This window comes from Lepidothrix coronata, unplaced genomic scaffold (assembly GCF_001604755.1).
Source record: "Lepidothrix coronata isolate B3197 unplaced genomic scaffold, Lepidothrix_coronata-1.0 Scaffold3, whole genome shotgun sequence".
NCBI lineage: Eukaryota > Metazoa > Chordata > Aves > Passeriformes > Pipridae > Lepidothrix > Lepidothrix coronata.
The window spans coordinates 1373702-1401564 of NW_016690183.1; the positions used below are offsets into that span (position 1 = coordinate 1373702).

The following is a 27863-nucleotide window of genomic DNA, read 5'->3' on the forward strand; positions in this document are numbered from 1 at the left end:
CTAAATGCCACATACAGAAGATGACTCAGACATGGTTTCACTGGCTTCTTTTCCAGCAATTGCAGCTCTGGTGTGAATGAGTCTGGTCTGCAGAGCTTGCTGGCTTGGGTATTGATGACAGACTCAAGAATCTGCCCAAGGAAGAGTCCCAAAAGGAAAAAACAGAAGTCGTTATATCCTCAGTAATATCTGTAGTTCAAAGCCAAAGGGGTGGCCAAAAGTGTGCATTCCCAGGTGAAGCTATAACATACAGAAGTATGTTTCTTACAAACCATTAATTTCTTACATCCCTGTTTCACAGAATATTAGAAAAGGACCACCATGTACAAAAATCTTACCATTACAAGTTATTAAAAAAACCCTTCAGACCATTAAAACACACAAGAAAGTGTTTGTTTGCAAACAGTAGAAATACAATCCTCATTAAAGCAGCATACTGAAGAAGCCAGTTGTTAAGTAAGTTTTCAATTAAAAAAGACAAAAGCCCAGATGTTCCTGTAACACAACCAGAACATTGGAGAAGAGAGAGGAACAAAACATTCATAGTCTGCCATGCCGAGTACATTGTCTTTGTAAGGTCACTTCAGGCCTAAAAGAGTATGGTATTGAACAAAGAGCGTGGAGTCAGTGCCTGGGCAGAGGGTGATTCCCCTCCACTGGACAGTTTGCCAGAGATGAAGACAGTCCAGACTCAAATTGTGAGGTTCCCAAATAAAGCACAGTAGAGGAAGTACCTAATTTATACACTGAAGTTATCAAACCTCAGACTTGCTGCCATCAGTAAGAAAACATAAACTTTTGGGCTATTCTTGGAAAAAAATGTGATTCTGAAAAATCTATGCCAGCTCTAACACCTCTCCTGTGGTCAGACAGGACTCACTGGGCAGAGGGAGAAAGCCTCATGAAGAAGGAAGCAGCAGAGGCATAGCTGTTCCTGGGACTAAGGGTCTCACTGTGGCCACCTCATACCACCTGGGGCGGTTTCATGACTTCAGCTGGCAGAAGCCCAGAGCTCAGTCACAGTCCCCTGTGGGCCCACACCACCTGCAGCTGCTGGTGACACGTAGCTCTCAGAAAGAGCACAGTGACCTAATGGCAAACAGTCATTAGAGACATCATCTACATAAACTCTGCTCTTTCAGCTTTTTCAGTCCCTCTGTCTAAGTACAGCCTGCTGATTCTTCCAAGAGCCTAAAAGTTCACAACAGTAAAATGAAAATGTGGACTCCTTCCTTGCTGGGTCAATGCAGGAAACACCCCAAAACATAAACTGGTTCTTGTTTAGCATTAAACAACATGAACGTGAATCTCAGCCTCAACAAATCAAGCTGTCAGGTGCTAGTCCTACTCCACAGGATACAGCTTTTTCTGTGTCTCAAACTTTTCAATATCTGAGCCAATGGAAGTGGACCTGCTTCTACCTTTGTGGTTCAATTGCCATCTAGAAATACTGGCTTGGCAATACTGGCAACACACATCTGCTGGTCCCTTGGTCTGTGAAAGTCATCCTATAGCCCAGCTCTGTCCTGTGTACAGCCACAGGGGCAGTGCTGCCCCCCAAGTGCAGGATGGGCTATTCCCAAACCCCATCATTTCAAAGCATGACTACCTAAGTTACCTGCAGTCTCCTGCTGGCTCCTCCTTTTGGCTGACCACTTGACTGGCTGTGCCAGCACCATCATGGCTCCAGTACCATCCATACTCAGGCCCCCTTTATCACCTCCTTAATGTGTCCTCCTGCCACACTGATCCTGCAGTGGGGTTGAACACCCGCTCACTTTTTAGCATGTTGATGACCAGCTCATTTCTGGCTGCTCATCTCTTTTCAGGGCCTCCTGCCCTCACCTTGTCTGCCACCGGACACCTTTACAGAGAAAAGAGAAAGCTCCTGGATTTGCTCTTCTTCCTCCATCGTGGAGATACTGAATGCTAGTATATGCCACAAACTTCCTGCCAATATACAGACTTTATATTATATAAATAGGTAAAAGTTTCAGACAAAATATCCTATAATTTCTGTGGTGTAACATTTTTAAATAGCATTAAAAACACAAACCATCCAGCCCTTGTGATTAAATATACAAACATTTGTGAGTTGATAAGGCTCATAGGTACGTATGCAAAAATAAAGTGCCCCTCCCCCCACCAAGAACAGTTCTGTACAGCTAAGTCTGAAAACAGAGCGAGCAAGTTATTTAAAATAAAACTTCCTGAGCTGGAAGTGCAGCCAGGTTTTCAACCCTTGTTCTCTTTTCTGCTTTCAACTCAGCAACCCCAGAGTATTTACAAGTGGAAGAGGAGCTGCCATGGCTGACTCCACAGCGCTGTTGACCTGCAACCTGTCCAGCTAAGTTCCTCACAGGGCCTTGGTGCTGGCTGGGTGTGCAGTGTGGGACACAGGCTTCTGAGGGTAGTAGCTGTACAAGTAAACCTGCAACAGGATAGCGATGTCCACAAAAACCTGCAGGAGTCCACAGATGGAGAACTGGAAAGGGGCCTGATTCAGGATGAAGTAAACAGTCTTGAATGTGTCTCCACTGGTCCACATCAGCACCATCTTGATGCTAAAAGACAGAAAAGAAGAGTATTTACTGAGAAGAACTTCGCTTCAAATTAGACCTGCTGTGCCAGAGGATCCCCCTTTTTCAGCAAGGTTTTATACTCAACAGTGGGTTGGGACTCCCCTCAACATGGGCAGACAGCATGCCTAGTCAAGACGTGCAGCACTGTACCTGGAAGGGAGCATCAAATTCTCTACTCCACAAACTGCAGCACTCTTATCTCAGCAATTACAGCTCCAAATACCTGTAGCTATGAAGGTACCCAACATTATAAAATAGCCAGCTAGGACATTTGACTCAGTGGTGCTCTGTAAACACGACTGACACATGCTGACAGCATGGACCATAAACCAAAGTAGTACAGCACATGGAAAACAATAGCAATTCATCCCAGCAGTTACTTCTTGTGCGTGCCATTCTGTGCTCAAGTAAGGTGAGGTAACACACAGACCCGCTCCCTCATGCATGCACACCTTTTTACAGTCTGCTGAAACAAACACTTCTGGTAGATAGAAGAAACCACTCCCTATTGCAGAAAATGCAAACCCAAAACAAGCAGAAAGACAGATTGTCCAGTAATACAGAAAGAGGAGAAACAACATGCCTGCAGCTGTTACTGGAAGGATGAACATCACTAGGGATTTTTATCAAGGACACAGATGAAGAGCAATGCTCTTAATAGCCTTCCTTGCTTTGATTTTGCTATACTGCTGAGCCATCACCTGTCCTGCAGTCCAGCTTCTGCTCCCCCACATCAGGAGAAACTCTGGGGAATAGAAGTGAGTTCAAATAGACCGAATTTTTTTCAGTGTCCTCAACAAAATGCGAATAACCAAACCTTGAAGGCTGTTTCTGAGCTTCATGCACTTTATCAGGAGAGCTTTTTAAGCAGCTGAATAAGCGGCAGTGGACAAAAGCTTTGTAGTTCACAGTATGAGCACTGCGCATGATTCGTCATAATTACAAGCTATTACATTTTGCCAGCACAGACTCCAATTCATCAAACACCGTCAGGTCCATGCATCAGGGTAGGACTTTATGTTCATTTTTCAAGCATTCAGGCAGGAGCTAGCACAATTCGTATTTTGGACAGAAGCACACAATGCTATTGCAAGCCAAATGCTGCAGTCCACTCTATCCCCATATGGGAAGGGTGGCCAAGAGCATCAGTTTATACAGCCCCATTGCACTACGGAAACAAGAGCTTTTTTGTAAATCAGGTAATGCAGCTGAGAGCATAAAACAAGTCCACAACTGGGACCTTCCAAAGAGTCTCTGTCTATAAGTGCAAACAAGGACATAGGGTTGAGTGAGCAGCCATTCCCCACCCAAGGTCATTCTAAAAATGTAAATAAATAATCAGAAAAGGAAAACAACTGCTGAACCCACAATATCATTTGTGCTTGGTGCAAACAGCATGCACCACCTGCCCTGTGCACATTCCCAGTCACTCCAAGTCACCTTACTTCACACTTAGAGAAGCTTTATAGATGCAGGCAGTGGTTGGGACTGAGATTTTAATCAGGAAGGGCAATAAGCGCTGAGGGTAATAAAACTGGCACCTTGCTTGCTGGCAGTAAACTTTCCTCCTCCTCTAATTTTAAGCTCCTCAGTGTTTGTTGGGCAACTGGTCACAATTTAATCGTGAATCTGTCCTGGCATGGCTGGGGACCCTCACTAAAAGCACATGCCCAACCTGGCCAATCAAACCAACTGCTCACTGTTGACAGATAGGCAATTCAGGGATGCCATGGAACAGCTGAATGGGAATTTAACATGCAAAGGATATTTGTCACATATTCCTCATGGAGAAAGCTAGCTGGGTTTTTTAAGTGATCCTACAGCGCAGTGCAGATGTGGAGAACAAGATACACACTGTCAGAAAATGTACAGCCCACAAAAGAGTTAACCCCCACAAAGAAAGAATAATCAATCACTGAGGAAAACCTTACGGACACCTGCAGTTCAGCAGCATCACAGGAGCCAAGCACACCTCTAGCCGTGTCACACGCTGTGCCAAGTTTGCCAAAGCAATTCTGGGTTTTGCTAGGAAGCCACCTGTGAACTCAACATTCTGCAGTACTGGCTGGGTAACTTGGTGCATGCTCCAACAGCCTTTGATGTTTCAGAGCCCCACTCTTCAGGTCATACACCTGACACTCAAGGAATCATCATCATGCCTGGAGTTCTCCATAGGACATGACAATGCTCTACACACAAGAAAAACTCAACTTGACCTTGGCAAAACTGATTGCAAAAAATGCAACAGATAGTTTAAAGAGCTAACACCACTGGCCTGCCACTGAGCCAAAAAATATACATCCTCCTCTGTCTAGTAGTTTAGATAAAACAGCAGAGAAAACCTGCCAATCATCAAGGTACTATAAAATTGAAAAAAAAGACAAAAAAAACAAACTGAAAACACTTGATGTCCCACAAAACTTCGTACTGCAGCTGCACCAAGGTTCTCAGAGTACAGGGCTGATGCAAATCAGTGACCGTGGGAGTGCCAGCTGCTCTCCAGAGGAGAGAGAGGGACTGAACAAAAGGGACATGTCCAGCACAGATGGAAAGGTGTGTGGGGTAACCACAAACCACTTGGTAAGGAAATGGGGACAGACACGCAAGACGTGAGACAAGGCAATGAAGATCCACAGAGAAAAGCCAAGGAGACATCAGAGAAGCCAAAAGGTTGGTCAGATGAGAACAGGATAGAAAAAAGAGACTAGAGCAGGACAGGGAATGACAGGAACGGAAAGAGAAATGGGAACATGGTACACAAGTCCTTGGAAACAATCTGAATTTGGGATGGACAGACAGAGGAGTAGAACCAGAGACAAGGGTGTTCAGGGTTGTATTGGGTTTGCGTGGCAAGGTTTTGGTAGTGGGTGGGGGAGGAGGGGCTACAAAGCACCCTCTCTAATTAAGTATGTATCTCATTCCTCCACTGCCCACCCCAGGGAGGGGAAAAGCTACTGTTGTTGGCTCTCTCCCCTCTCAACCAGAACCCATTTGCACACACAGCCTGAAAGTTTCAGCTCACTGAGAAACCCATCAAGTGTCCACGTGGCATCTCATGGGGAACAGAGCTGCCCCTGCCCCACTACCACATCACAGGTCCATGCTTCAGGAGGTTGGGAGACGGGGGTGAATGAAGTTTACACCATCAACATGACTTCTGTCAGGTCCTCATTTCCAGACGCTCAGTACAGTAATGGTCCCTTATCTGGGCTTTGCAATTGCTTTGTCCTTGCTGCATACGCTATGTCACTCACAATAATGCAATGGTGCATGCATGACTACGCGTGATGGATCGCATGGATACACCATCACTGTTCTCATACTTCCAGCCATCACAGTACTTCAGGATGCCACGTGGCACAGAGAAGCCAGTTTTTGTCCACAGCTTCTCAACTTCACCCAATCACTTGGGGAAGAGAGGCAGTTCTTGTATTATTCTCGTTTTCCACTAGACAGCTTTCCAGCCACTCTTCCCCCAGCCTGTAGCGCTGCATGGGGTTGTTGTGACCTAAGTGCAGGACTTGCCATTTGGTCTTGTTGAGCCTCGTACAACTGGCCCCAGCCCATCAACCTTTGCAGTGCTGTGTGCCAGGTGCTGGGAGCTGGCAGGTCACAGGCTACTGGTGCATGTCTGGTCCTTGGCCTCACAATGTGAGAGAAAATGCTGCGTTGTCAACACAGATGAGGCAGTCAGGGCCCACCACCAAGACCACCTGAGACTGGACAGTCCAGCACAAAGAGGCTGCATGCAGCAAAAATGTCCCAACCTATCTCACAAAGACCAACTTCATGCTCTCTCTTCCTGCCATCTGCAAAGTCACGCAAACGAAGCTGTTCTGTGCAGCACTGGCTACACAGCAAAGCGGAATTTAGGAGTAAATACACAGGTATCTTTCCTGAAATAGCCCAAAGCTAAGGTGGGGAGATGTGGAAGGCAGGAAATGCTCACCTTGTTCATATGGAGGATATGGTCTACTAGGACAGCACAACTGCTCTTAGCGCAAGTGAGCGAGCAGGTTAGAGGTGAGCAGCGCCTTAGAGCAACCTGGAGATGTAGAAATAAACAAATGGCAGCATTTGGCTGGGTGACAACAGAGATGCCAACTTGAGAAGCAGGAGGCAGGAACTGTGCTCAAATAGCTGGTATCGCCAGAGGCAGAGGCAGATTTGCAGTAAAAATAGCACTTCCCAGTAATGTAAATCAGTACTGCGGTATCCAATGACAACAAACCTCCTAAAAAGCAAGCGCTTTCCTTACAGCTGAGCTCAATATAAGGAGGTGCTCATGTAGTGGCAGTAAGTGTCAAGTCTTCACAAATTGCAACTGACCACAAAGAGGAAAAGCTGGTATTTTTCAACTGCACTTAAAACCTGAAAGAGCAGTTATTTATTCTGCTGTTGGAACTAAATTCTCAGAGACACCAGCACTGCTGATCAGACACTAGACTAAGGGCGGATTGCTAAATGCCCTACGGCACTGGTGTTGTCTACTACTGGTAGTAGATTTCATAAACATGCTGTATACCCATCTTCATTTGCTAAATAAATAAATGACATGCTGGAAAAAAGCATTCACTTCTCTCATGAAACGATCTGATTCATTCCCATTCCTTGTATGTTGTGTATTGACTTGGAAGTGACAGCAAGTACAGGTAAAACCACCTATCAGTACATTGTGCCTGCAGTCAGCCAACAAACCATAATTTTTACAAAATACCTCTGGAATTATTTAGATGTAGAAAGAGCTTATAAAGTGCACTCAAAAGAGAAAAAAAATCCAAAACATTTTCCATTGCTTCTCTTTGTGGAACAGTGATATCAGCCAGATATTTAGGCTCGATCCATCTTATCCAGGACTAACACTACTCTAATCAAAGCTTTTCAGCATCTTCATTCCCTCTGCTCAAAACCTGGCTGCAACAGCCTCAAGTCTCTGATTTTCTATCAGAGTCTTTGCACACAACATTAGCCACTTCTTGGTCATTATGCCTTTCTTCTTCCTTCACCTGAAAGCACAAAACTGACCAAAAGTAAGAATCTTGTAAAAAAAGTATGATATGTGAAGCCCCTCTTCCTCCTCCCAGGTAAACCAGTCTGTTTTAAGACTAGTTGCAACCATCCATCAGAACAGCTTACAAACAGTAGCAGACTGGAAGGGCTGCAGAGCAGCAGTCTGAAGAACACGGGCTGGTACTCAGCACAAAACCTACACAAGAAGAAAGACACGGCAGCATTCGCTTCCTGTTTGCACTGTAGATTTTCTCACATCAGTGTTATGACTCTGCATGTTTGCAGCGTAACACACAAACCCAAAAATACCCTGCAAGCTAGAAGACACAGAGAGAATCAGACATTAGACGGTGACTTCCGTTGAGAAATCCTGTAGTGGTTGGACCAGACATTTCAGCACAAATAGCAACAGGAGGTATGTGGTGCCCTGATGTAATTACATCCTGCTACAATCACAAACGTAGGGCTAATCGTGCTCAGATAGTCAATGAACTCAAAACTCCTAAGTTATTTTTAACAACAGAAAAACTAGTAAAACTTATTGACTGTTATCTACTTTGAAAGTTGCTTCTTTTTTCTTCTTTTTTTTTTTTATGTCAGGCAACAGGAACTAAACAGAGAAAGGAACTAAAAAGAGGAGAATTAGCCTGGTCTCTTTTTGTTCAAGAATCAGTGGAAATTCACCACAACTTTCCCTCATCATGGCCAAGTAATAGGTTTTCTGAATCAAAAAATCTGATTAGATTGTCACAGTTTCAGAGACATTTCTTCATATATTAGCACTTGACTTTCATATATGTTAAAAATAACGACAGTTCTTTAAATGATTGGGGATATAAAAGCAGAATAAAATCATTTAAGAGCTCAAAAGATAGTATTTCCATCAGGAATAAAGTCCACATTGAAACAGCCTGTCAATGAGTATTTTGAATACTGCATTTGGGTTTGGGAAGAGGGGAAGAGGGTACAGAAGGTATCTCTCCTGCAACCTTTTAAGTCGTTACCTCCCACAAGCCATTTGCAGGGGAATGTCTGGAAGAAAAAGCAGATTTGGTTATAAAATCCTGACTTTGGAAAACTTTCAGCTCCCATTTGCAGCTCCAAAATAGTCTGCTTAGAAAAGAAAACAAGAATCTGTAACACTGCACTTCAATCAGAGGCTAGCCTGCCTACAGCAGTGAAACACAGACCAGAAAACAAAACACGAATGCCATGTTATTTATAACACTGCACAAACCAAACAAAAATTAATAAATAGAGTATTTGTTCCTAACAAAATGCCATATGGCTTAACAAAAAAAGGAGTTCTCCTGATGCTAACCAAATTGTTTTAATCTGCCAAAAATTATTAAAAAAAGAAAAAAAAGATGAATAAGAAAACATTGGGATCGGATATCCAAATTGTCTGAAGCTTAAAAATCTGGAAACCCGAAGGCAAGTCTTTCTGCGTGCACAAGCATAGATCTTGTTTTAAATACTGCACAGCCAGCTGGGAATCCAAGCGTGAGACTGTTCACAAGTCCTACGTGCTCTACTCAGTGTGGGTGCCTTACCTCACTTCTCAACAATTCCTCTGAGGCTGGAGCAGCACCAACCACCTCAAGAGAAAGACATTTGTCCGGCCCCATGATACTAGCAGGAGTTAAGAAGAGCATGCAGGAAGAGAGATCCAGCATTTATTTTGGACCTCTGTAACCAAGCTAAAACAGTTGTTATCCATGAAGAATGGATACCACAGTGGGCTGCAATCCAAGAGCAAACTATCTGAAAGTTTCTGTCATTTTCAGGGACTGTACACATCACCGAGGAAAGATGAAATGGAGGATTTCACTCTGCAACATCATGAGGCAAACAACCCCAAAAAGATGTAGTTAAACAACAAAGTGTCATGGAAAAATAGGGTATGCGGGTATTTGCCAATTATTTCTCCTCATGAATATCTGTCTTCTAAACTCCCAAGAGTGGCAGCGTGTCACACATTTTGACCCCATGCAGCATACCCATCCAAACCCCAGTATTTGTGAGAACATGTCTGTGAAAGGATAGTCAAGGGGAAACTACAAGACATGCCACACAGGGGCTGGTGGATAGTCCAGGATCACTGGTATGGCCTCTGGCTATTTCAAGCACCTATACCTAAAGTTTAGTTTGTACGGGTACAAAAACTGGTACACCTTAACAGCTACAAAGTATTTCTAGTACTCTACAACTTATGCTGCTGAAAGAAGGGCAGCAGCTTGAAACACCCAAAGTTCTTGAACGCCCCAAGTTCCATGAAGCAGGTGTGAAAACAAATCTCTTTTGCAGATCAGAGGAAAGACTTGAACCACAAATCACACCAGTGCCCTTCCTACCAGGAGACATGGATGCTGGCCAGACTGTTAAGCTCAGGTCTGCTCAGACATGTGGTACAAACATGGATCAGTCAGGCTCTGCTTCTGCTGCTGGTGGACTGGGAAGCTTAGAGACCTGCTGCCATGGCAGGGAGGGGCTTTCCTCAAGTGCCAGGGCAGCAAATCATGCCCTGCACTGCTCACAGTAATACAGTCAGCTGCCAATGCACTTGGTAGTGTCAATTTAATGAAAATGTGCAGACCACACCTACACTATATCACCCTTCAATCTCACTCATGAAGTTGTTCTTGAGGATCTGTCCCCCCTTCCCTGTCTCTCACCTCCCACTCAAGGCACTACCATCAGTGGAGCTGTAGGCACAGCTGTTGGCTCATGCTGCTCTAGATGCTCTCATGCTGCCCATCTTCTCTCCAGCCACTTGGCACAGCCCATGCACTGAAAAGTGGGTGGTAAAAGGACCATCCCCATGCCCTTGCTGCCATGCAGCTGGCTGGAAGCAAATCCCAGGAAGCAGCACTCCTTACCATGGCTTGTTTCCCTGCTGGGTGAATTGGCCCTCCACATCCCAGCTGTTGCAGCCTGCCTACTGCCAGGAGGGACATCACTGCTATGTCCCGCAGGGCCAATGCCAAGAGATGGCAACATAATGCCCCCATGTAACACTATGTCCTAGTTAGGACAGCTGAGACCAGTTCATCATGGTATGGGTGTAACCCAAAACTGTGTATTCCATAGCCTTCCATGCCATTTCCCAGAAACTGTTGTCAATAGACTATTCGCACCCTCTGCCCATAGAGCCTGACTCCTCAGGCTATAAACTAGGTGTTAAGAGGCCTGTGAGATAGAAGGATGCTCTTGTCCTCACACCCTTTGTGGAACTCCCCGCCCTGAGGGAAGTACTGAGCATTCCTGCCTGAACTGGAGGATATATAATCTTGGAGTCTTGGAACATTTTCAACTACTCGTGGGATCCAGAGGAAGACTGCAGCTCATCGCTCTCAACCAGACTGAGACCACCACCCTCAACTGGACTGCAATCACCACTTTTGACCAGACTGCAACAGCTCTCCCACCAGTAGGTTTTTCCCCTCTCCCTTTACTTTGGACTCAGGTGGGGCCCAGGGAACACCACTTTGTTCATGCCCCGGGGTACTGGGTTATACATTTGGGTTTTGTGGGTTAAGACCAATTGTTTGTTTGTATGATTGTACTTACTGTATTATTTTAATAAATTGTTATTCTGACTTATAATCTTTCCTTTGAGTTGAGTTCATTTCCCCTGCTCGTTAACTCTTAAACCAGCACACACTATTCAGTGTATTTCCTTCTCTAGTTCTAAATAACTTGTGACACATTCGATTTGAAAGGTAATACAAAGATGTGATAGAATAGAGCTTTGCTTCAGCACAGCTGTGTATGCCAAGGCTCAAATCAACTCTTTTAAATCTTCCTTTCTGCCTTAAACAAAAAAGAAATCATCAGGCTCTTCATCCAACTTAACGTGAGGTAATTTGAGTGCATTTTCCCTTCATATGGTAACCAGTACATACCGTGAGCACACTTCTAGTATTCCAATTCAATAACTGCAATTATCACTTTGGTCAACACACACAAGATAGCAGCCCCAGCTCTAGCATTTACCTTGTTCTAGAGGACTAGTGTTCAGTTTTCTTCAAAGACAGTACCCCCAAGAACAAAACCTAATGATATTGCAGTCATCACTTTTCATGAAAAATCACATCCTTCAGTTAGCAAAATGCTCCTTACATTCTAAGAAAACACTGGAGAAATGAAAACCCCAAACACACTAGTGTGTAAAATAAGAGCGATCACTCAGGAATAAAGTCCTGCCTCCCAGTCAGTTTAATGCCTGAAAATAAGGTTAAGATTTTTGCAAGAAACAAAGCTTGTATTCTTCTCCAAAACACCTTAGCATTATAAGGAAATAATGGTGGACCTGGCAGTGTCAGGTTAACAGTTAGACTTGGTGATCTTAGAGGTCTTTTCCACTCTTACCGATTCTATGAAATAACCCCTTGCAAGTCCTATACGACAGAATGTTAGCAGCTAATTCTTCATATGAAATTCCAGGTTTCCCCTTTTCCTTCCACACGCACATGTGCACACAGAGGTACAGAGTTAAGTTAATGGTGACAGTGACACAGCACACACCTGTGTGCTGTTTCTCAAAGCAAGGCCCAGCTGGAAGGCTGTGCTTTATCAGCAGGTGCCACCATAAACCAACCCTTTCTGAGCCACTTCCCACAAGCAGTATTACCACTGACCCACAGTGGTTGCAGAACTTTAAAGTGCTTTAAAGCCATGCTGTAGACAGAACTGAACGCTGTAGGGAGGAAATAAAAGCATCACAATCACATCCCACACACAGTGGCATGAAACAAATCTTTAAATTTCAGCCCAAGCAGGGTCTTTGCAATTCTACAAGGATAGACATCCCCTAGCCTATCTTCATTGCCAAACTCTTGCAATCTGCCCCTTTGCACACTATGAAACCTGTTCTAGGAAATTCTCTAATACAAGACTTGGTATCTGAAGGGACAAGGCTTCTGCAACTACCCTGAAAGCTTCCCTGACAATGCCAGGACATCTGGCTTGGCATATAATTCCATTCCCTTATGTGATGTGGACATATACAATTCCCAGCCATCCTCCCCAGAACAAATTAAAACCCTACCTTTGAGCCTTGTCGAAACAGCTTTTTCTGACATCAAGTTTTATTTCTTTCTACATCCCACTCAAGAATGCTTACAAGCACTTCCTCCCCTGTCTCAGTTTCTGGGCAGATACTCAGTATGTCCGAGGAACAAGAGAACCAAATGCACCATTACAGGTCGCACCTGAAACAGAAAATCTCTGTGGCTGACCCACCCGTATCTGCCCATTTTCTATCCGATTCTTCCTACTAGTCTTTCTGGACCAAACTGCAAAGTCACTTTCTGGCCTAAGGTCCTTCAATCTCTTTCTCCTGCTGTTCTGGTTCATCTATTAATTACTTAAATTACTCACGACTCTGCTCATTTTCAGATCTTCATCACAGTCAGTATTACCATTATGAATATTTGCATCCTTGCATCTCAATCTACATTTCTTCAAACTCAAACCTCAGTTTACTTCCATTCCAAATTCCTAATCTCACTCAGTCCTACTGCACTGAGGGAGACAACTCTGCAACCACATAAGCAGGTACCTTATCCCACTTACACAACTGGTTGTCATGAATTCTGGCGAAACAAAACAGGTACTGGAATTTCAAGAACTGAGGCACTTTTGTTCCCAAATTTGTTAGGTAACAGAGAAAAAAGACATTTTTAGAAAACTTTCATCTCTCAGGTGCCTTCAAGACAAGCTCAACTCCGATCTTTTGTGCCTTGACCTGACCTTAACCATGCAAAATACCTGGCATGACACTTAATTGCCAGCAAAAAACGGAGTGCCCAACCTTAATGGAATGGCTTTGCAACAAAAGTACAACAAATTTTCTCTTCTAATTCAGATTTTTAGGGCACAGAGAAAGCACCAGCTGAAGAGAGCACTCATTAAACATGCTGGCAGAGCTTTATTCCCATTACTGTACAGAACCCTTGAACTATTTGTAAAAGATGAATGCTTTTAGTTTGAAGTCATTGGCTTTGAATTTATTTTTTGAACTGATGAGATGAGGTGCCAAGGGAAGAGAAATGAGAAAGAGGTTCAAATATGTGCAAGAGCTTTAGCAGTCCACACTGTGCTACAATCTTAGGGATGCTTAAGGGAAGTGGATACTGCTGCTCACACTGTCAGAAGTGCTGTGAGGGTGGGGGAAGGAAGGTCTCCCTCCTGGATTTTTCCACCTGCCTCTTCCTTCAGTTCCTGAAATTCTCAGATGTGTTGAGTGCACAGGGCACAAAGAACTGTCTTTGGAGCTTCATGCTGTGCTGCTCCAGGTCTTGAGAGAACAGCTCTGGGGAGACACAGCAGGTGAGCAGAGAGGTGAATGAAGTGCTGACCCCAGCAGAGCAACCCAGAGGCCACATATCAGCAGAAAGTCAAGCAGAAAGCACAGGTCCTTAAACCTGGGGCATCAGTCACAGGTCTGCTGTAAGTGAAAAGAGGGTCTGAAAAAGAGGAGAGAATCCATTTGCTTCCTGGGATCAGAACAAGATTGTTTCAGTCTATCTGTTCACATACTAACAGACTGTCCTCATCCTGAGTGCACTGACACCAAGTTTGTTTACTTTCCTGATGTAGTAACACTTCCAAGGGAGAAGAAACTAGAAATCTTCTGAGGACTACAGACTACTTTCTTCAGTCTCTTAACTTTGAAACAGGCAGATTCGGGAATGGAATCCGATCTTCCTGGTGTGTATTAGAATCACTAATTAAAAGGTAAGAGAGGAGAAGCTGTTAGCAGTTAAGCCTTACAGTTGTACAAAAACCCGGTCCATCCAGTCATGAAAATTGTTTACTAACTACTCCCCAAACTCTTGCAAACTTGCATGTGTATGCAAAGTCCAGAAATGAGAAATCTCAGAATATCTTATATAAAGGCTACAAAAAGGACAATATCAAGCAGCTAATTAGTGCCACAGTAGTGGAAAAAGGAAATGTCATCAAAGCAAAACAATAAAATAAGTATAACTTCCCCGAAAAATTGTATGAATGCTGCCTGGAGCCTCAGAAGCAATGACAACAATTTTTGTAGACCCACAGATAAAACTGAGGATGTGAGTAGAAAGAAAGAGTATTTAGGAAGACAAAAAAAGACAATCACAGCAGACAGGAATGTAAATGATAAGTATAGTTTAAAACAGGCAATTTGTAAGCACAGTGACAGACAGTTTTCATTAACTTAGTTCAATAGGAAAAGCAGTGAAAGGAAGTAATGGGCCATACAATGTAAAGTACAAACCCCTTTTAAGTAGTGCTAATAACTTTACATTTACCCATTACATTCTGGCTCACGCTTAAGACCTTGATTTTTCTATTTGCCAGGGTCCCAGATTTACCTTTTAGTTCCTAATTAGTCCCTTGAGAACTACTTTCGCTTTTATAAATTAGTCTCTTATGATTGTCTACACAATGCTTTCTGCAGTGAAAATCTGCTTCTTATTGGGTCAGATGATCTGAATCCACAAAGCTATTTTGGCAGGTTTTTGTTTGTTTGTTTGCTTTTAACTAAAATGGCCCTCAAGTCCAATACCCCTCTTCCACCTTCTCTGTTTTGTGTGTTTAATATATAAACCAGCTGCTATTTTAACAGTAGACACTGTTTAATCAGCACCTGGAGGCTACAACTCCAAAGTCTGCAAGAAACAGACTCTCTCTATTCAGCATCTTCCTTGATGTCCAGACTGGACACAATGTACCACTAACTCAGATCACCACTCTACTGTGTCTGTTTTGTGTATGTGGCATACTCAGAAAAAGAAATCTCTCACATAGGCATCCATTATCCCTACTCCTATTTCTTTTGGTCTGATCCATGCAATTTCTGAGGAAAAAACCCATACCATTCAATACTGCCATTATCTGCATCATCCTCTTTTAACTTTCCTTCTTTTTAGCATTTTTAAAGTCCTTTTCCAGTTATTTTCTCTCAGTCCTTTACTGAACCTCCCCAAAGCAGCACATATAGGTAACAAAGTTGCCGCAACGGATGTGGATTGTCTCTTAAAATCTCTTTTCAATGGAACTAAATTTATTCTTAAGAAGCTAATGCATAGTTGGTGCCTGAGCAGAAACATCCACAACTCTAGCTACTTCTCTCTAGCTGAGGGGTTTGTTTTCTTTTAAATAGCATTACTCCAAAGAAGTAACTCACTGGAGCTGTTTTACTTATTCACAAATAAAAAATTCCCTGAGGCTAAAAAATCCCAAGAAACCACAGCAGTGGCATTTCTAGAGCACTTGCCCAATCTCCTTAAACCTCAAATCTCACTAGAGGAGGTGGCCAGACATTGGTTAGCCAGTCCTGACTAAAGCCTTTTACATCTGTTCACCACAGCACCTGGCTAATTCAATAGAGGCAGAAAAATCTAGCAGCTTTCATTAATCTTCACAGTGTTGGAATAAAGCCAGGATTTTTCTCTGGAACAAACACTGTTCTCAGAAGTCAAAAGTTTCTCTAAAAAATAATATAAAGAGCTGCATGTGTCATAAAGGAAAAAGCTGCAGAGCAGTACTTAAATAAAAGACCCCCACAACAAAATTTTGTCTCCCTAAGAAATACTATCTTCTAGTATTTTTAATATTATCTATAGAGAGAAAGAGGAAATACTATATTAAATATAGATGTATAATAGAATACATTTAATATAATTTATTTCTTTCAAACTTCTTTACACCACACTCATTTCACTGGACACATTTCAGATAAACACTTTCTCAGAACTAGCTCACAGTGGCAGTGCACTTTGTAAAACATTTCTGAATGGAAAAAGCATTCTTAAAATTTGCAGCTCTGGACTCCAGCAGCTTCTGAGACAAAAAATGCTGACTGTTTCTCCTTTAGTGATTTGTGCTTTTTAAAACAGAATAATCAGTGTGACTGACCCAGTACTGCCACAGGAGGAAGTAAATTAATATTTTCTTTATTTCATAGCACAATAACCTGATTGAATTAAATACTGATTATCCTCATTCAGCCTTTTCAGGCTGGATTTCTCAAGACAGGCTCCTGTCAACACACAAGCAGAGTCACTGATTGTGCTGTCTCCAGGCAGTGAAATTTTGAGCCTCTGACCCAACATCAAACAAACATGACAGTGAAAGTTGTGCAGAAAGGAGGTTCCTTTCAAGCAGACTGAAAACTGTCCATGAGCTAGAAGAGAGACACGGAAAACAGCTCACAGAGGAACGACACAGCCCTTCCCTGGCTGCATCCTTATGACCCTGCAGCTGCACATGCAGCCCTGAGTCAAGCACAGCAAGTGCCCATCTCGTGCCCAGAGTGCAGTCAGAGAAGAGACAACAGTAGACATCAGGACCTCAACAACTGCTGTAAAAGGACCTCACTTTATTGAACCTATGTTTCCAAACTAACAATTGATGAGCACATCCAATGGACTGTGACTTCTGAAACTTCAAGATATGCAGCCCAGCTCAGGCCTACTGCCAGACCTCTTTCTTAGACCTGAGGAGATTCTGCCATGCAGCAGCTCTGAACTCCAGGCAGTGACTGAAAAGAAACCACTGCTCTATTGGGTTGGAGCAGCAGCTAGCAGTCCAAAAGGTTACTGCCAGGTGACTCTGACAAGCTTTTGCAAAAAACTTTCAATGAAGTTATTTTTTTTCTGGAGCAGGGCAGGGCAGCAGACAGGAATGCAATACAACAAACTGTCCTGGAGCAAATGGACCCTTGTGCAGTCCCAGGGTTAACTCATCTTTGTGTAGGACCACACACCTACAGCTTGGTCACAGACTTACAGAAGAACAACTTCCATCCTCCTCCTTTGGTGGAAGGAGGCCTGTTGGGATTATGATGAGTACATCATAACATGGTCTGCATGAGTCCAAGCCTCCCTCAGAGGCTCTCCCACCCCTGCATAAAAAGCACACACTCCCCCACTACAGGAGCTCCACAAAAGCTGTTGTCCTCACAAGGATGTGACTTTCCCAATGCACTGACCAGCAGGTGTGCACTGACCGCTGTGTGCAGCAATGCTGCTGCCAGATTCAGAGCCAACCTTCTTACCCTCTTCACTGCCTCATGTTAAACACTACCTTTTCTCATGATTGCAGTTTATTAGAAAGAGAAAGTGACTGGGAGTCAAGTATCTTAGAAGGAGTGAGGACACAAAGCTAAAATGACAGAATAAATTCTTGTTTTTTGTCACAAAGCAAAAGCAGTTAGTAATACGAGGAGCATCAGATTCCAGCTGTAGCAAAGTCAGCATCTGTGACTCCTGAAAGATGGGAGAGGGGATGCGTCAAATTTTGAAATATTTTACTACATAATATAAAGAAAATTTACAAGTAATGAGCAATTTTTTAACCTCATAATGCCTTTTTTTCTCATATAACAGGATGTCTCCTATATTCTAAAGCTCTTAAACTTTGGGGCTGCTTTTGTCTTTTTTCCAACATAATCATAATTCTAATCCACCCCAATAATTAAAGTCATTAAATTACTCTTTTACTAGGTGACTTGACAGAACTAGTTTAGTTCTTGAACAGAAATGAAGATTAAGTGATTATTTCTTTGATAGGTATTAACACAATTCATTACAAAAGCCCTTCTGTCAAGGTTAGTACCATAATTTATAGAACCATGACTATACTATTTAGGTTGCAACTTTTAAGAAGTACTTAAACACTTGAACAGAGCTCTAAGTTTCCATAAAGTACTAATTCCAAAGGTAATCAGGTGAATTGTCAAAGAGAACATAATGAAAATTTCTGTTCCTTTGACTAGCTTAGTTGTTTACTTAATCATAGGAAAATTTCCGCCTATCAATCATCAGCCCACCAGTACATACTACACGATCTTCCCTCTACAAAAGCTGTTACTCAGCTTGCATCCCCTTTCTGATTTTATTGTTTCCATCTCTTTCCAACTTCTCCTTTGGCCTCCACTCTCTCAGAACAGGGTAGGATGCTACAGGACCTAGTACCCATATTGCTACAAAAAGAGGGAAAATGAGAGAAGAAGGGAGAAATGAAGACATAAATAAAATAACATATGAGGAGCTCTGATCAGATGTGGCCACCTATTGTAACCTTATTCTCCATTTCTGTAAGTTTACATTTATTAAAGGAATTATTTGCTAAATAGACTTAACATATCAGCTGCTTTGTCCCATTCTGTCCCAGTTCAGAGACAGATGCACGTTACTGCTTTTCTCAGCCAAGCCATGAGGACCTTCAAACACCCCCTTCTCTGGCAGTAATAAAGGCTGTGATCTTTATCAGGGACACAGACCCCACTCGTGCACCACAAGTGACATAATTACTGTGGTTTAAGAAGTTACCACCTCCAACCAGGATGTGACGTTTGTCCAAAAGGTCATTAAATACAGCAGCTTAATTCTCATTGCTCTCCCCGTTAAGTTTAAAGTCACACAGACACTTGAAACTCATCTCCTTTATGCTGCCACTGAGGCTTGCTAAGAGCATGGCTGGCAGCCAGCCATTTTGGCCCAGCTGATGGGCAGAGGATCCCCAGTGTGATTGCTTCTGACAGTGTAACCATCCACATACATCTTATTTGTGCACTGAGCAGTAAATAACTGCACAGAGCAGTGGCCATCAGCTAGTCCCCATCTGGTAAACAGCCATGCAAGTTCACAAACTTAGTCCTAAGAGTTGCCTGGCTGGACTGTTACATGCTCCCTCAGTGCTTCCGTGACTGGGGTGTCTTCTCTGATGTGCTTTTAGACAGAGAAGCAGACACAGGAAGGGAAGTTCAGAGGAAGTTTTTCCAACAGCTCCTTCAACAGAAGGCAATACACCAGCGGAAATCACTCACTCTCACAGCAGGAATAGCCCAGTAATGCTTAAAGACAATCTAGTCAATTAACATTTGCACGGGACTAGAAACTGTATGTGGTACCTGCAACATATATAAAACTGCAATTTAGCCTGAAAAAAAGGAATAGCACTAACATTTGCATCTGCATTTGCATGAACATACTCCAACTGCAGTACATCAGCATAGACCTGTGTATTGTCCCTTCAGTCCCCAGACTCATCGGTGTCCAATGCCACAGGAAGTACTGTGTCAGGAATAGAACCGGAGAGGGGAATGCACTCTGGAAAACCTCTGGGCACAACCGATAAGGAGGGTGGCTATCCTTGACCTAGTTCCGTTCAACAGCAAGGGAACATAAGCTTTTATGCCATTTTATCTTGACTAAACACAGCACTCCTGCCAAGCAGTTTTAGATGAGAATTCTGCAATTCTGTGCTTAATGCTTTACAAAGAAACTGTTGTTCTGAAGAACAAGGGCTTTTTTTCTCCTTTTGCTAAGTAGCATATACAGGAAATTGGAAAACTGAAACTCAGGTCCCCAGAAAGCAGTTAAGGAAAAGCAAAACACTACCTGGCAGTGGTTATCATAATATGGCATTATGATTCACTGATAAAAAATAGAAAAGGAAAAGTCAAACCAGAGCATAAAGGAGGTCTAGTAGGTAAGTTGCCTTCTGGATAGCACAGGAACAGAATTTTCCAAGGCAGTGTGTGTATGAAATATATCCCAATATTTTGGAAGTAAATCCTGATTCATTCTGTACCAAAGGGGCTCCCACTCAGAAAATGCTTTAAGCATCAAAGTAAATTTCTGAACATTCCCTCAACAACATTTCAAGCTAGAAAAAAACTTCGAACAGCTAGTATAAGCATGCTCAAGCTAAACAAGTAAAGGGAACGATGTGAACAGAGGACAAAATTGCTTTGGTTTGGGTGTGAACTTGCTGTTGTACTTTTTCTACAGACCAGTGCACTTATGTACGTACCAAAGTGAAGGTTTTCTCTCTCAAAAAGCTTTACAAGTTGCCTTTGCAATTTGGAAATCTTAGTGTTATCACTGAGTTATCCAGTAAACAGTATGAAAAGATAATCTAACACTCCAAGAGTGGGCACAGGATTAAAGTTTTCTGTCCCACACTTTTTTATAAAGGGTTTCCTAGTAATGACTGTAAACATCTTCTTATTAGAGCTTTCTTAAATGTCAGTTTCAGGCTCTGACACAAAAATAAATACTCATGTTATTTGCTACAAATGTAATAATGGATTATGAAAAAGTGACGAGTAGATATGTGACAGAAAGTGACGAGCTAATATATGAGTTATACTGACAGTTATTTGCTGCAGGCTCAAAATATTTTCATCCTCTGTATTACTTTTGATATGCATGATCTCTTTAGTCCATTTCTAATTGCCAGTGTAGCACGGCTTGAACTGCACTATGTTGCTAATGGCAACAGCGGTAGTTTCACGTGTTTATTTCACTAAAACCTGTTTCACCTTGGAACTGTCCAGCTGGACTTGGATAATGGGTCAGACCTCAGAGCTGTAAGGGAGCTCCCACTGCCTTCAGCAGTGCTGCGCCAGGTCCTAGTGACAGAGTGCCTACTGTGACAGTTGCCATGTTTTCAAGTAAAAATAAGAGACATGACATTGGCCTTCCTGGAGAAGTATTCCAACACTACACAGATAACCTACACGAACACACACACACACACACGCACACTTACTTGCTATGTAAGACAAACACCATACCTCATTCCTTCTGTAGATCTGTTCTGGTAGTTGCGGTAGAGCTGGGGAACACCCAGCATGGCCTCGGTGAACACTGCAAGGAAGCCCAGCGTCTCCACAAAGAGAGATGAGTCCAGCCAGAGGTAAGTGATGTAACCAGTCACACCAGTGAAGGTGAGGACACACTGCAGATAGTCTGTAAACTTGCTCCAATGCCAAAAATAGTTCAAGTCAAAATCTGCAACAGAATAGGAATGGAAGAAGAATCAAACATGTTTTCTCAACCAACTCAAAGTTAATCGGGTGGAATTAAGAACAGGGAAGTATGAGGGAGCCACAGTCAGTCTTTGGCCATAGAGCATGGTAGAAAATGAGGGAAATAATTAAAAAAATAAAACCAAACCAACCAACCAACCAAACACGCTCACCAAAAAAAAATCAAACACAAAAACAACATGAAAAATATGTTTTGATTTCAAAATCAATGTTTTGATTTCAAAAACATTTTTTGGGGAGTGTTCAATAAGGAAACAATAAAACGAAGTCTTGCAAACCAACAAAATATTTATAAAAATAACTTTTTAAAAGGAAGCATTTTGAAAATACCTTCATGTATAAAACATGAAGGACTCTGGATACTAAGATCCAGATCTGGTTATTAAGGGGTCGGGCATCCACAACTGGATACTGGACTCTGGCATAAGAAATGTTTCACAAGAAACTTCACAATACCTAGAACAGGCCCCAAGCACAGCAATGTAAGTGTTCTCTCTCTTAGGTCATTATCTCTACCCTCAAACTGCCTCAATCCAAGTTCCTTAGAAGGTCACTTAGAAGTGACCTGAGAAGTTCGCAGTTCTGTTCCCTGGTGCTGTGCAGCTATGCAGCTGCCTGTGGTGAAGGGCAAGCTGCCATGTGCAGCTGGTACAGTTTTACTGAGACAGGTACAAGACTGAGGCAAGATTCCCCTCTGGAACAAGGCCTCCCACAGACATCACCAGTTTCCACTCCAAAGGCAAAATGTGCTTTGCTCTCACCTTTGCCATTACCAACGACTGCAGGGTGCACACTCATTTCTACATTCATCAGAACAAAATGTTGCACCACACGACTTCCTCTCTTGAGAGCAGGAGAGAAAAAATGAACCAACCATGGCATTTGCTTGGCACATTAACAGCATACCACTGGAAGATATACAGCTATCTTATTGATGACTAATAAAATATAAAACCCCATAACCATTGACTGTATCACAAAATAATAACATCATTTTTAATAATAAGAATGCAACAATAACTGTAGGTGCTGTTCCTGTCTTCCTTTCTTAAAAGCACTTTAAGTCAAAAATACCTACTTCAACCTACTGTTAACTACCAAGATGATGAACCACCGTCCTAACAGGGTTATAACAACCAGCCCAAATATGTGCAACACACATCCCTAGAAGATTTTTGTCGCTGCCACCTCAGAAGTAGTAAGAAAGCTACAAAAAAAAGTCCTATTTCTAATTCAGGCAATGAAGACACTGACCCCCATGGACTAACAGCAAATTCAGTGCAAATGGGAATACAGGCACTTAGCTGCCTAAGGATACATATACATGTCAAATAATAGTTTCATTCTCTGCATCTTTTCACACCTTCATATCATTATCAGTCTAGCCCTCAGACACTCCTTATTAACTCTTTTTAATACCTGGCAAACTCATTCCTGAGGACACCTATTGACTGCACCCTGCTGAATCATTTTACTTTGCCACACAAAGAGGAAGGCAAAACTGGCCAGGAGCCATACCCAACCTGTAGAATTGTCAGCCACCACCCAGACTGAATGAAAAAAACTGTGGCAAACCCACTGTAAATATAAATGTTGACTTCCAGTATTTTATGGTAGTGGCTCCTCGGCCTCAATAATTCAGGGACGCAAGACACATAGCACATGAGCATCATGCGTTTCTGGAGCTTTGTGAAGGTTTTCCTTTTTGGAGATGAAGAACAAAATAGAATGAAACAGAAAAAGGAACTACAACCATAAAGGCAGGAAAATCATTATTCAATTTATCTCTATTGCACTTTCTGGAGACAAGGAAAGTCAAGGAGAACCTCTGACAAAGCAGAAGGAGTAAGAAACATTCAAAACTCCCATTGCTTTCACTGTGCCTGAGCTACACCTGCACAACATAAAGTAGCAAGGGGTGTAACAGAGTAAATTTACACTACTTTTGCCGGCTTCACCAGCAATAGAAAGCAAACGGCCTGACACTATGCAACAAATCTGACAATATACAACCATTACATTTGCAAGAGATGCTGTCGGGGACAGAGGCCTTTGGGCATACAATGGGGCCAGAACAGTGAACAGCAGAAGAAAACGGGATTAAGAGAAAGAAAAGTTGGGGAGGTCTCAGGCCATTTAAAAAAGCAACCCCCAGTGTAGAAAAGGAGAGCTACTGATGACTTTTAAGACATAACTGCTTTTACCAGATTATTTCTTCAAACCTTTTGAGATGTGCTCACACAGTCTTTAGTTTCTTCACAGACAGCTAAAGCACTGGCTTTCAATCCTCAAGAAGACGTGTTTCATTTTACTTCAGAGCTCTCGCATTCAAACATGCTGAGTGTCAAACATGCTGAGTGGAAAATTTGCTTTTACTTTCCAGCAAGAGTCATTCAACATTGACACAATGTTCAACAGGTCCTACCCCAGACCAACATCTTAAAACCAGCAACCAGCAACCAGTGGCAGCCATAGGCAAGAACGCATAGAATCACAGAATGGCTTGGGTTGGAAGGGTCCTTAAAGATCTTCTAGTTCCAACCCCCTGCTATGGGCAGCAACACCTTCCACTAGACCAGTTTACTCAGAGGCCCACTCAACCTGGCCTTCAACACTTCTAGGGATGGGGCATCCACAGCTTCTCTGGGCAACCTGTTCCAGTGCTTCACCACCCTCACAGTAAAGATTTTTCCTAATATCCAATCTAAACCTATTCTCTTTCAATTTGAATCCACTCCCCATCTGTCCTATCACTACATGCCCTTGTAAAACGTCCCTCTCCATATTTCCTGTAGGCTCCCTTCAGGTACTGGAAGGCCACAATTAGTTCACCCCAAAGCCTCCTCTTTTCCAGGCTGAACAATCCCAATTCTCTCGGCCTTTCCTCATAGCGGATGTGCTCCATCCCTCTAACCATCTTGCTGGCCCTCTTCTGGACTTGCTCCACCAGGTCAATGTCCTTACTGTGCTGAGGGCACATCCTTTCAGACAGTTCCAGCCCTAGAAGAGACCACGTTGACTCTCGAGATGGCTATGCAGTCACTACACCTTGAATCCTGGGTTTAACAGAATTAGTTTGGATTTGGTTGCTGTGCTGCCATGGGCATGCAGGACCCTTGGTCCCTCACTCACTAAACCTTCCTACCAGCTGTCAGGTCTGCCCTGCATACACTGTGGTTTTCCTCCTGCATTCTCTACATGCTCAAGGCTCCTTTTTAAAATACCCATCCCTGGACACCAAATCCTTATTTCCCCAAGTTCATTTTCATAACAAAAATCAAAGAACTAAAACTACATGCGGGGAGCAGAAGTTTAGGAAGCTCATGAAGCAAAAAAAGTCAACATTCACATAGCTACCATGAGGCCAGCTACAAAATCCATGGATCCATGCAAACACTTGAACAGATGAGAAAACTGTCGTGTGAAACAGGACTTCAGCTGAAGCAGGAGAGATAATTACTAGCACAGGAAAGAGACTGAGATTCTCTTTTGCTCAAAACTGTCATGATGCTAGACAGTCTTTGTTGCACTGCACTAGTTTATTGAGTAAGCTCTAATTTCTGCTATAAATTTTCCTTGGTTATGTTTTCAGGGAAGAAGAGAAGACAAAAAGACGTAAGAACCATCACAACCAATAACCTTGGTAACAGCCTTGCAGAAAAGCATCTGAGTTATTTTAAAAACAACCCAATATATAATCACTAATTGCTCTACTTAACAGATGTATATTCCAGATGCAGAAGTCTATTTTAGGACACTACACATCACCCAAAAAACTGACCTTTCATATGGGTTTCTCTGGCCCTTACTTGAACTGTTAAAGTGTTTTGCCACATGATTGCTTCTTTTTTAATCGAGGCTAAAACTTATTTTCTTTGACAAATGGTTTCAAAAATTCAAAGGGAAAATAATCACATACCCATCACTTCAAGGTCTGAAAATAAACTATGACTCATTTTTCCAAGTTGCTCCCTTCTCAAGGGGGTCCAAACACATTATGGGAGTAATGGGAGCGATATACTTTCACAGAAAAAAAATGTTGGTTGTGCTGAGTACTGTGACAGGTACATACAAAAAAGGCTTTTAAATGCTAAAAAAAAGAGAATGAGTTAGTTTTAAGAACAGAACAAAATCCATATGTCTGTGCAGACTAGTCCTGTCCCAAGAAGATAATCAGAGAACACCAATCAGGGCTCCAGAACTGAATGAAGTTATAAATACTACTACAAACATTATTCATATATGAAGAAAATTATGAATAATAAATATGATATTGGGATTTTTGCCCCCCCCATCATCCCTTTTCTTTAAAAAGACAAAACAAGAAGTCCCACTGTACCACATTTCTTTTCTAGCAAACATCTTAAAAACTGTCCAAGTTAAATCTGGATGCACATCTTTCTACTCCCTGAAACAGGAAGGCGCTGCTTCCATAGCTCACTGCATACACTAGCTCCCCATCCTGCCCACAGAGAAATCCATGATGTGAGTTTGTGACCATACTCAGCCAACACTCCAAGCAGTAACTCCCAGTCACTACCATCCTGCATGGATCGGAATTGGCATTACTGCTGTGAAAGGTACTGTATCTTATTACCCATGCCTGAGCTCTTTAATCCACTCAGTGAGCTGCATTTTAAGTATGTTAATCCATTGATAGATGAGAGATTTATGTTGGAAAATCCTACTGATGCTGGGGGAAGTAGCAGCTCAGTAGGTTCTTTGTGCACTGACTGGAGAAAACTCTACACAGCTTGAGGGTGAAGAGGGATGAGATTAAAAGACCTCCTCTGGGAGGCACATTGCATGTCAGATATGAAAAACGTAAAGCAGGCAGAGACAGCATTGTAAATAATCATGGTTAGGACTAGTTGGGGCAAAATGTGAGTAGTAAATTCAAGATTCTGGTGTGGGATAAATGCCAAGCAACACAAAGAAGAGTTCTCACAGTATCAACTTTCACTTGAGGATGACACAGGGGTCCAAACAGTTACATTATTTTTAGTCAAGACACATTTTATACCAAGCCAGCTACCATGCTAGTTCCTTTTGGGAAAGTGAAGCAAAGACTTTGACATCCTAAAAATTATTTACTGTAGCTCTCAATTTCTCTTCCTAGTTGCATCTTATTTTGTGTCTTGACCTTTCTAATTCTGTACCTACATCCTTGTGCTACACTTACACTCATCCCTAGATATTTGACCCAGCTCTCAGTTTTTGGTTGGTTCGTTCCTGGGTTTGAGGTCAATGAAAAGCTCGCAATTTTACATTGCCTGTCTTTGCAAGGTGGGAGAGTTTGCATTTGAGCCCTTTCTATAGCTTCACCTAGGAAATGAACTCTTTCCTTGTTATGAAGGCTACTGGTTTTACTTTGCTTTCTCCCACTCCTTATTATACCATTAATTCAGTCATTCACCCAAACTGCCTCCCATAATTAAACTCTTGACCTCCAGTATGAAAAACACTGCTCACTAACTCATTCTAAGAGCACACTGGACACTCACTACCCCTGAGTGCCTTTCTAAACAGATGACTGTTTACCTCCTCCCCCCAGTATACAGCTAATAATTCTTATGTTTTGGGAGACTATGGTGCTGTCCAAAGAATGTCTAATTTCCATCATCTAACTGTGGACCACAGTGCCTGCCCACCTGACCTGTCTGTTCCCATCACATGATCAAAGGAGTCTAGCCTAAGAAGTCAGATGTCCAGCTCCTCCCTTAAAAACACTAGAATCCAAAACCTCAGGGCTTAGATGCTGTGAAGGAGCCTGATAATGGTAATTTAGCCAACCTGGAACTGTTACAAAATGCAGTCATGGATGAGAATTATTTCATGGTCTGTTTACTGTAAAATGTACACACTTTAAATATGCAGGAGCTGGAACCTGTAACTCTCCACTCTCCCTGTGGGTATTAGCTACTGGGCTACGGTGCAAGAGCCTCCTCCTCACTTGCTTTTTTTGCTTGTGTCAAGAACTTGTGGTCTCTGCTGTAAAAGAGGTTCAGTTCTGAGCAGCAGGCAAATATGAATGGCACTCCTCATCCAGCCTGGCAACAAGGGCAACTCTTTGGACAGTTGGAAGATGCAGACTTCTATCCCCAGGCTGACAAAAGAAATTAACTCAGACCTCTCACACCTCAAATGAGTGCTCTAAGCTATACACAGTTCCTGCACTCAGCAGTGGCATCTTAAAATAAATAAATATTGCCATGTTCTCTGAAGAGGACTTGGGAGGCACCTGCCAGAGAAGGTAGGGCCCAGGCAGTGGATTCTGAAAAGGAGACTTTTACACTTGCAGTCCTCCAGCTGCGGCAAATCCTCAGACATTTGCCTCAGGCATTAGCTGTCTGGCAATCCCGATTTCAGCTGTCTCATCTTAAAACAGCAGCAGGATTACAGAGAAGGACACTGGCTAGCACTTCTCATCTTGCTCATTC

At 42.6% G+C, this 27863-nt stretch overlaps 1 protein-coding gene across 3 annotated transcripts in view; it reads right to left on the reverse strand.

The window, feature by feature from the left end:
* Positions 1 to 289: 289 nt before the first annotated feature.
* PQLC1 (PQ loop repeat containing 1) overlaps positions 290 to 27863 on the reverse strand; it is an 84255-nt gene continuing 56681 nt past the window's right edge. For all 3 annotated transcript variants that reach the window (XM_017821366.1, XM_017821383.1, XM_017821375.1), the window contains 2 exons: positions 21169 to 21385; positions 290 to 2564 (listed from right to left, as the gene is read on the reverse strand). In XM_017821366.1, coding sequence (XP_017676855.1) covers positions 2357 to 2564; positions 21169 to 21385 — 425 coding nt within the window. In that variant the 3' untranslated portion in view covers positions 290 to 2356. The remainder of the gene's footprint in view (positions 2565 to 21168; positions 21386 to 27863) is intronic.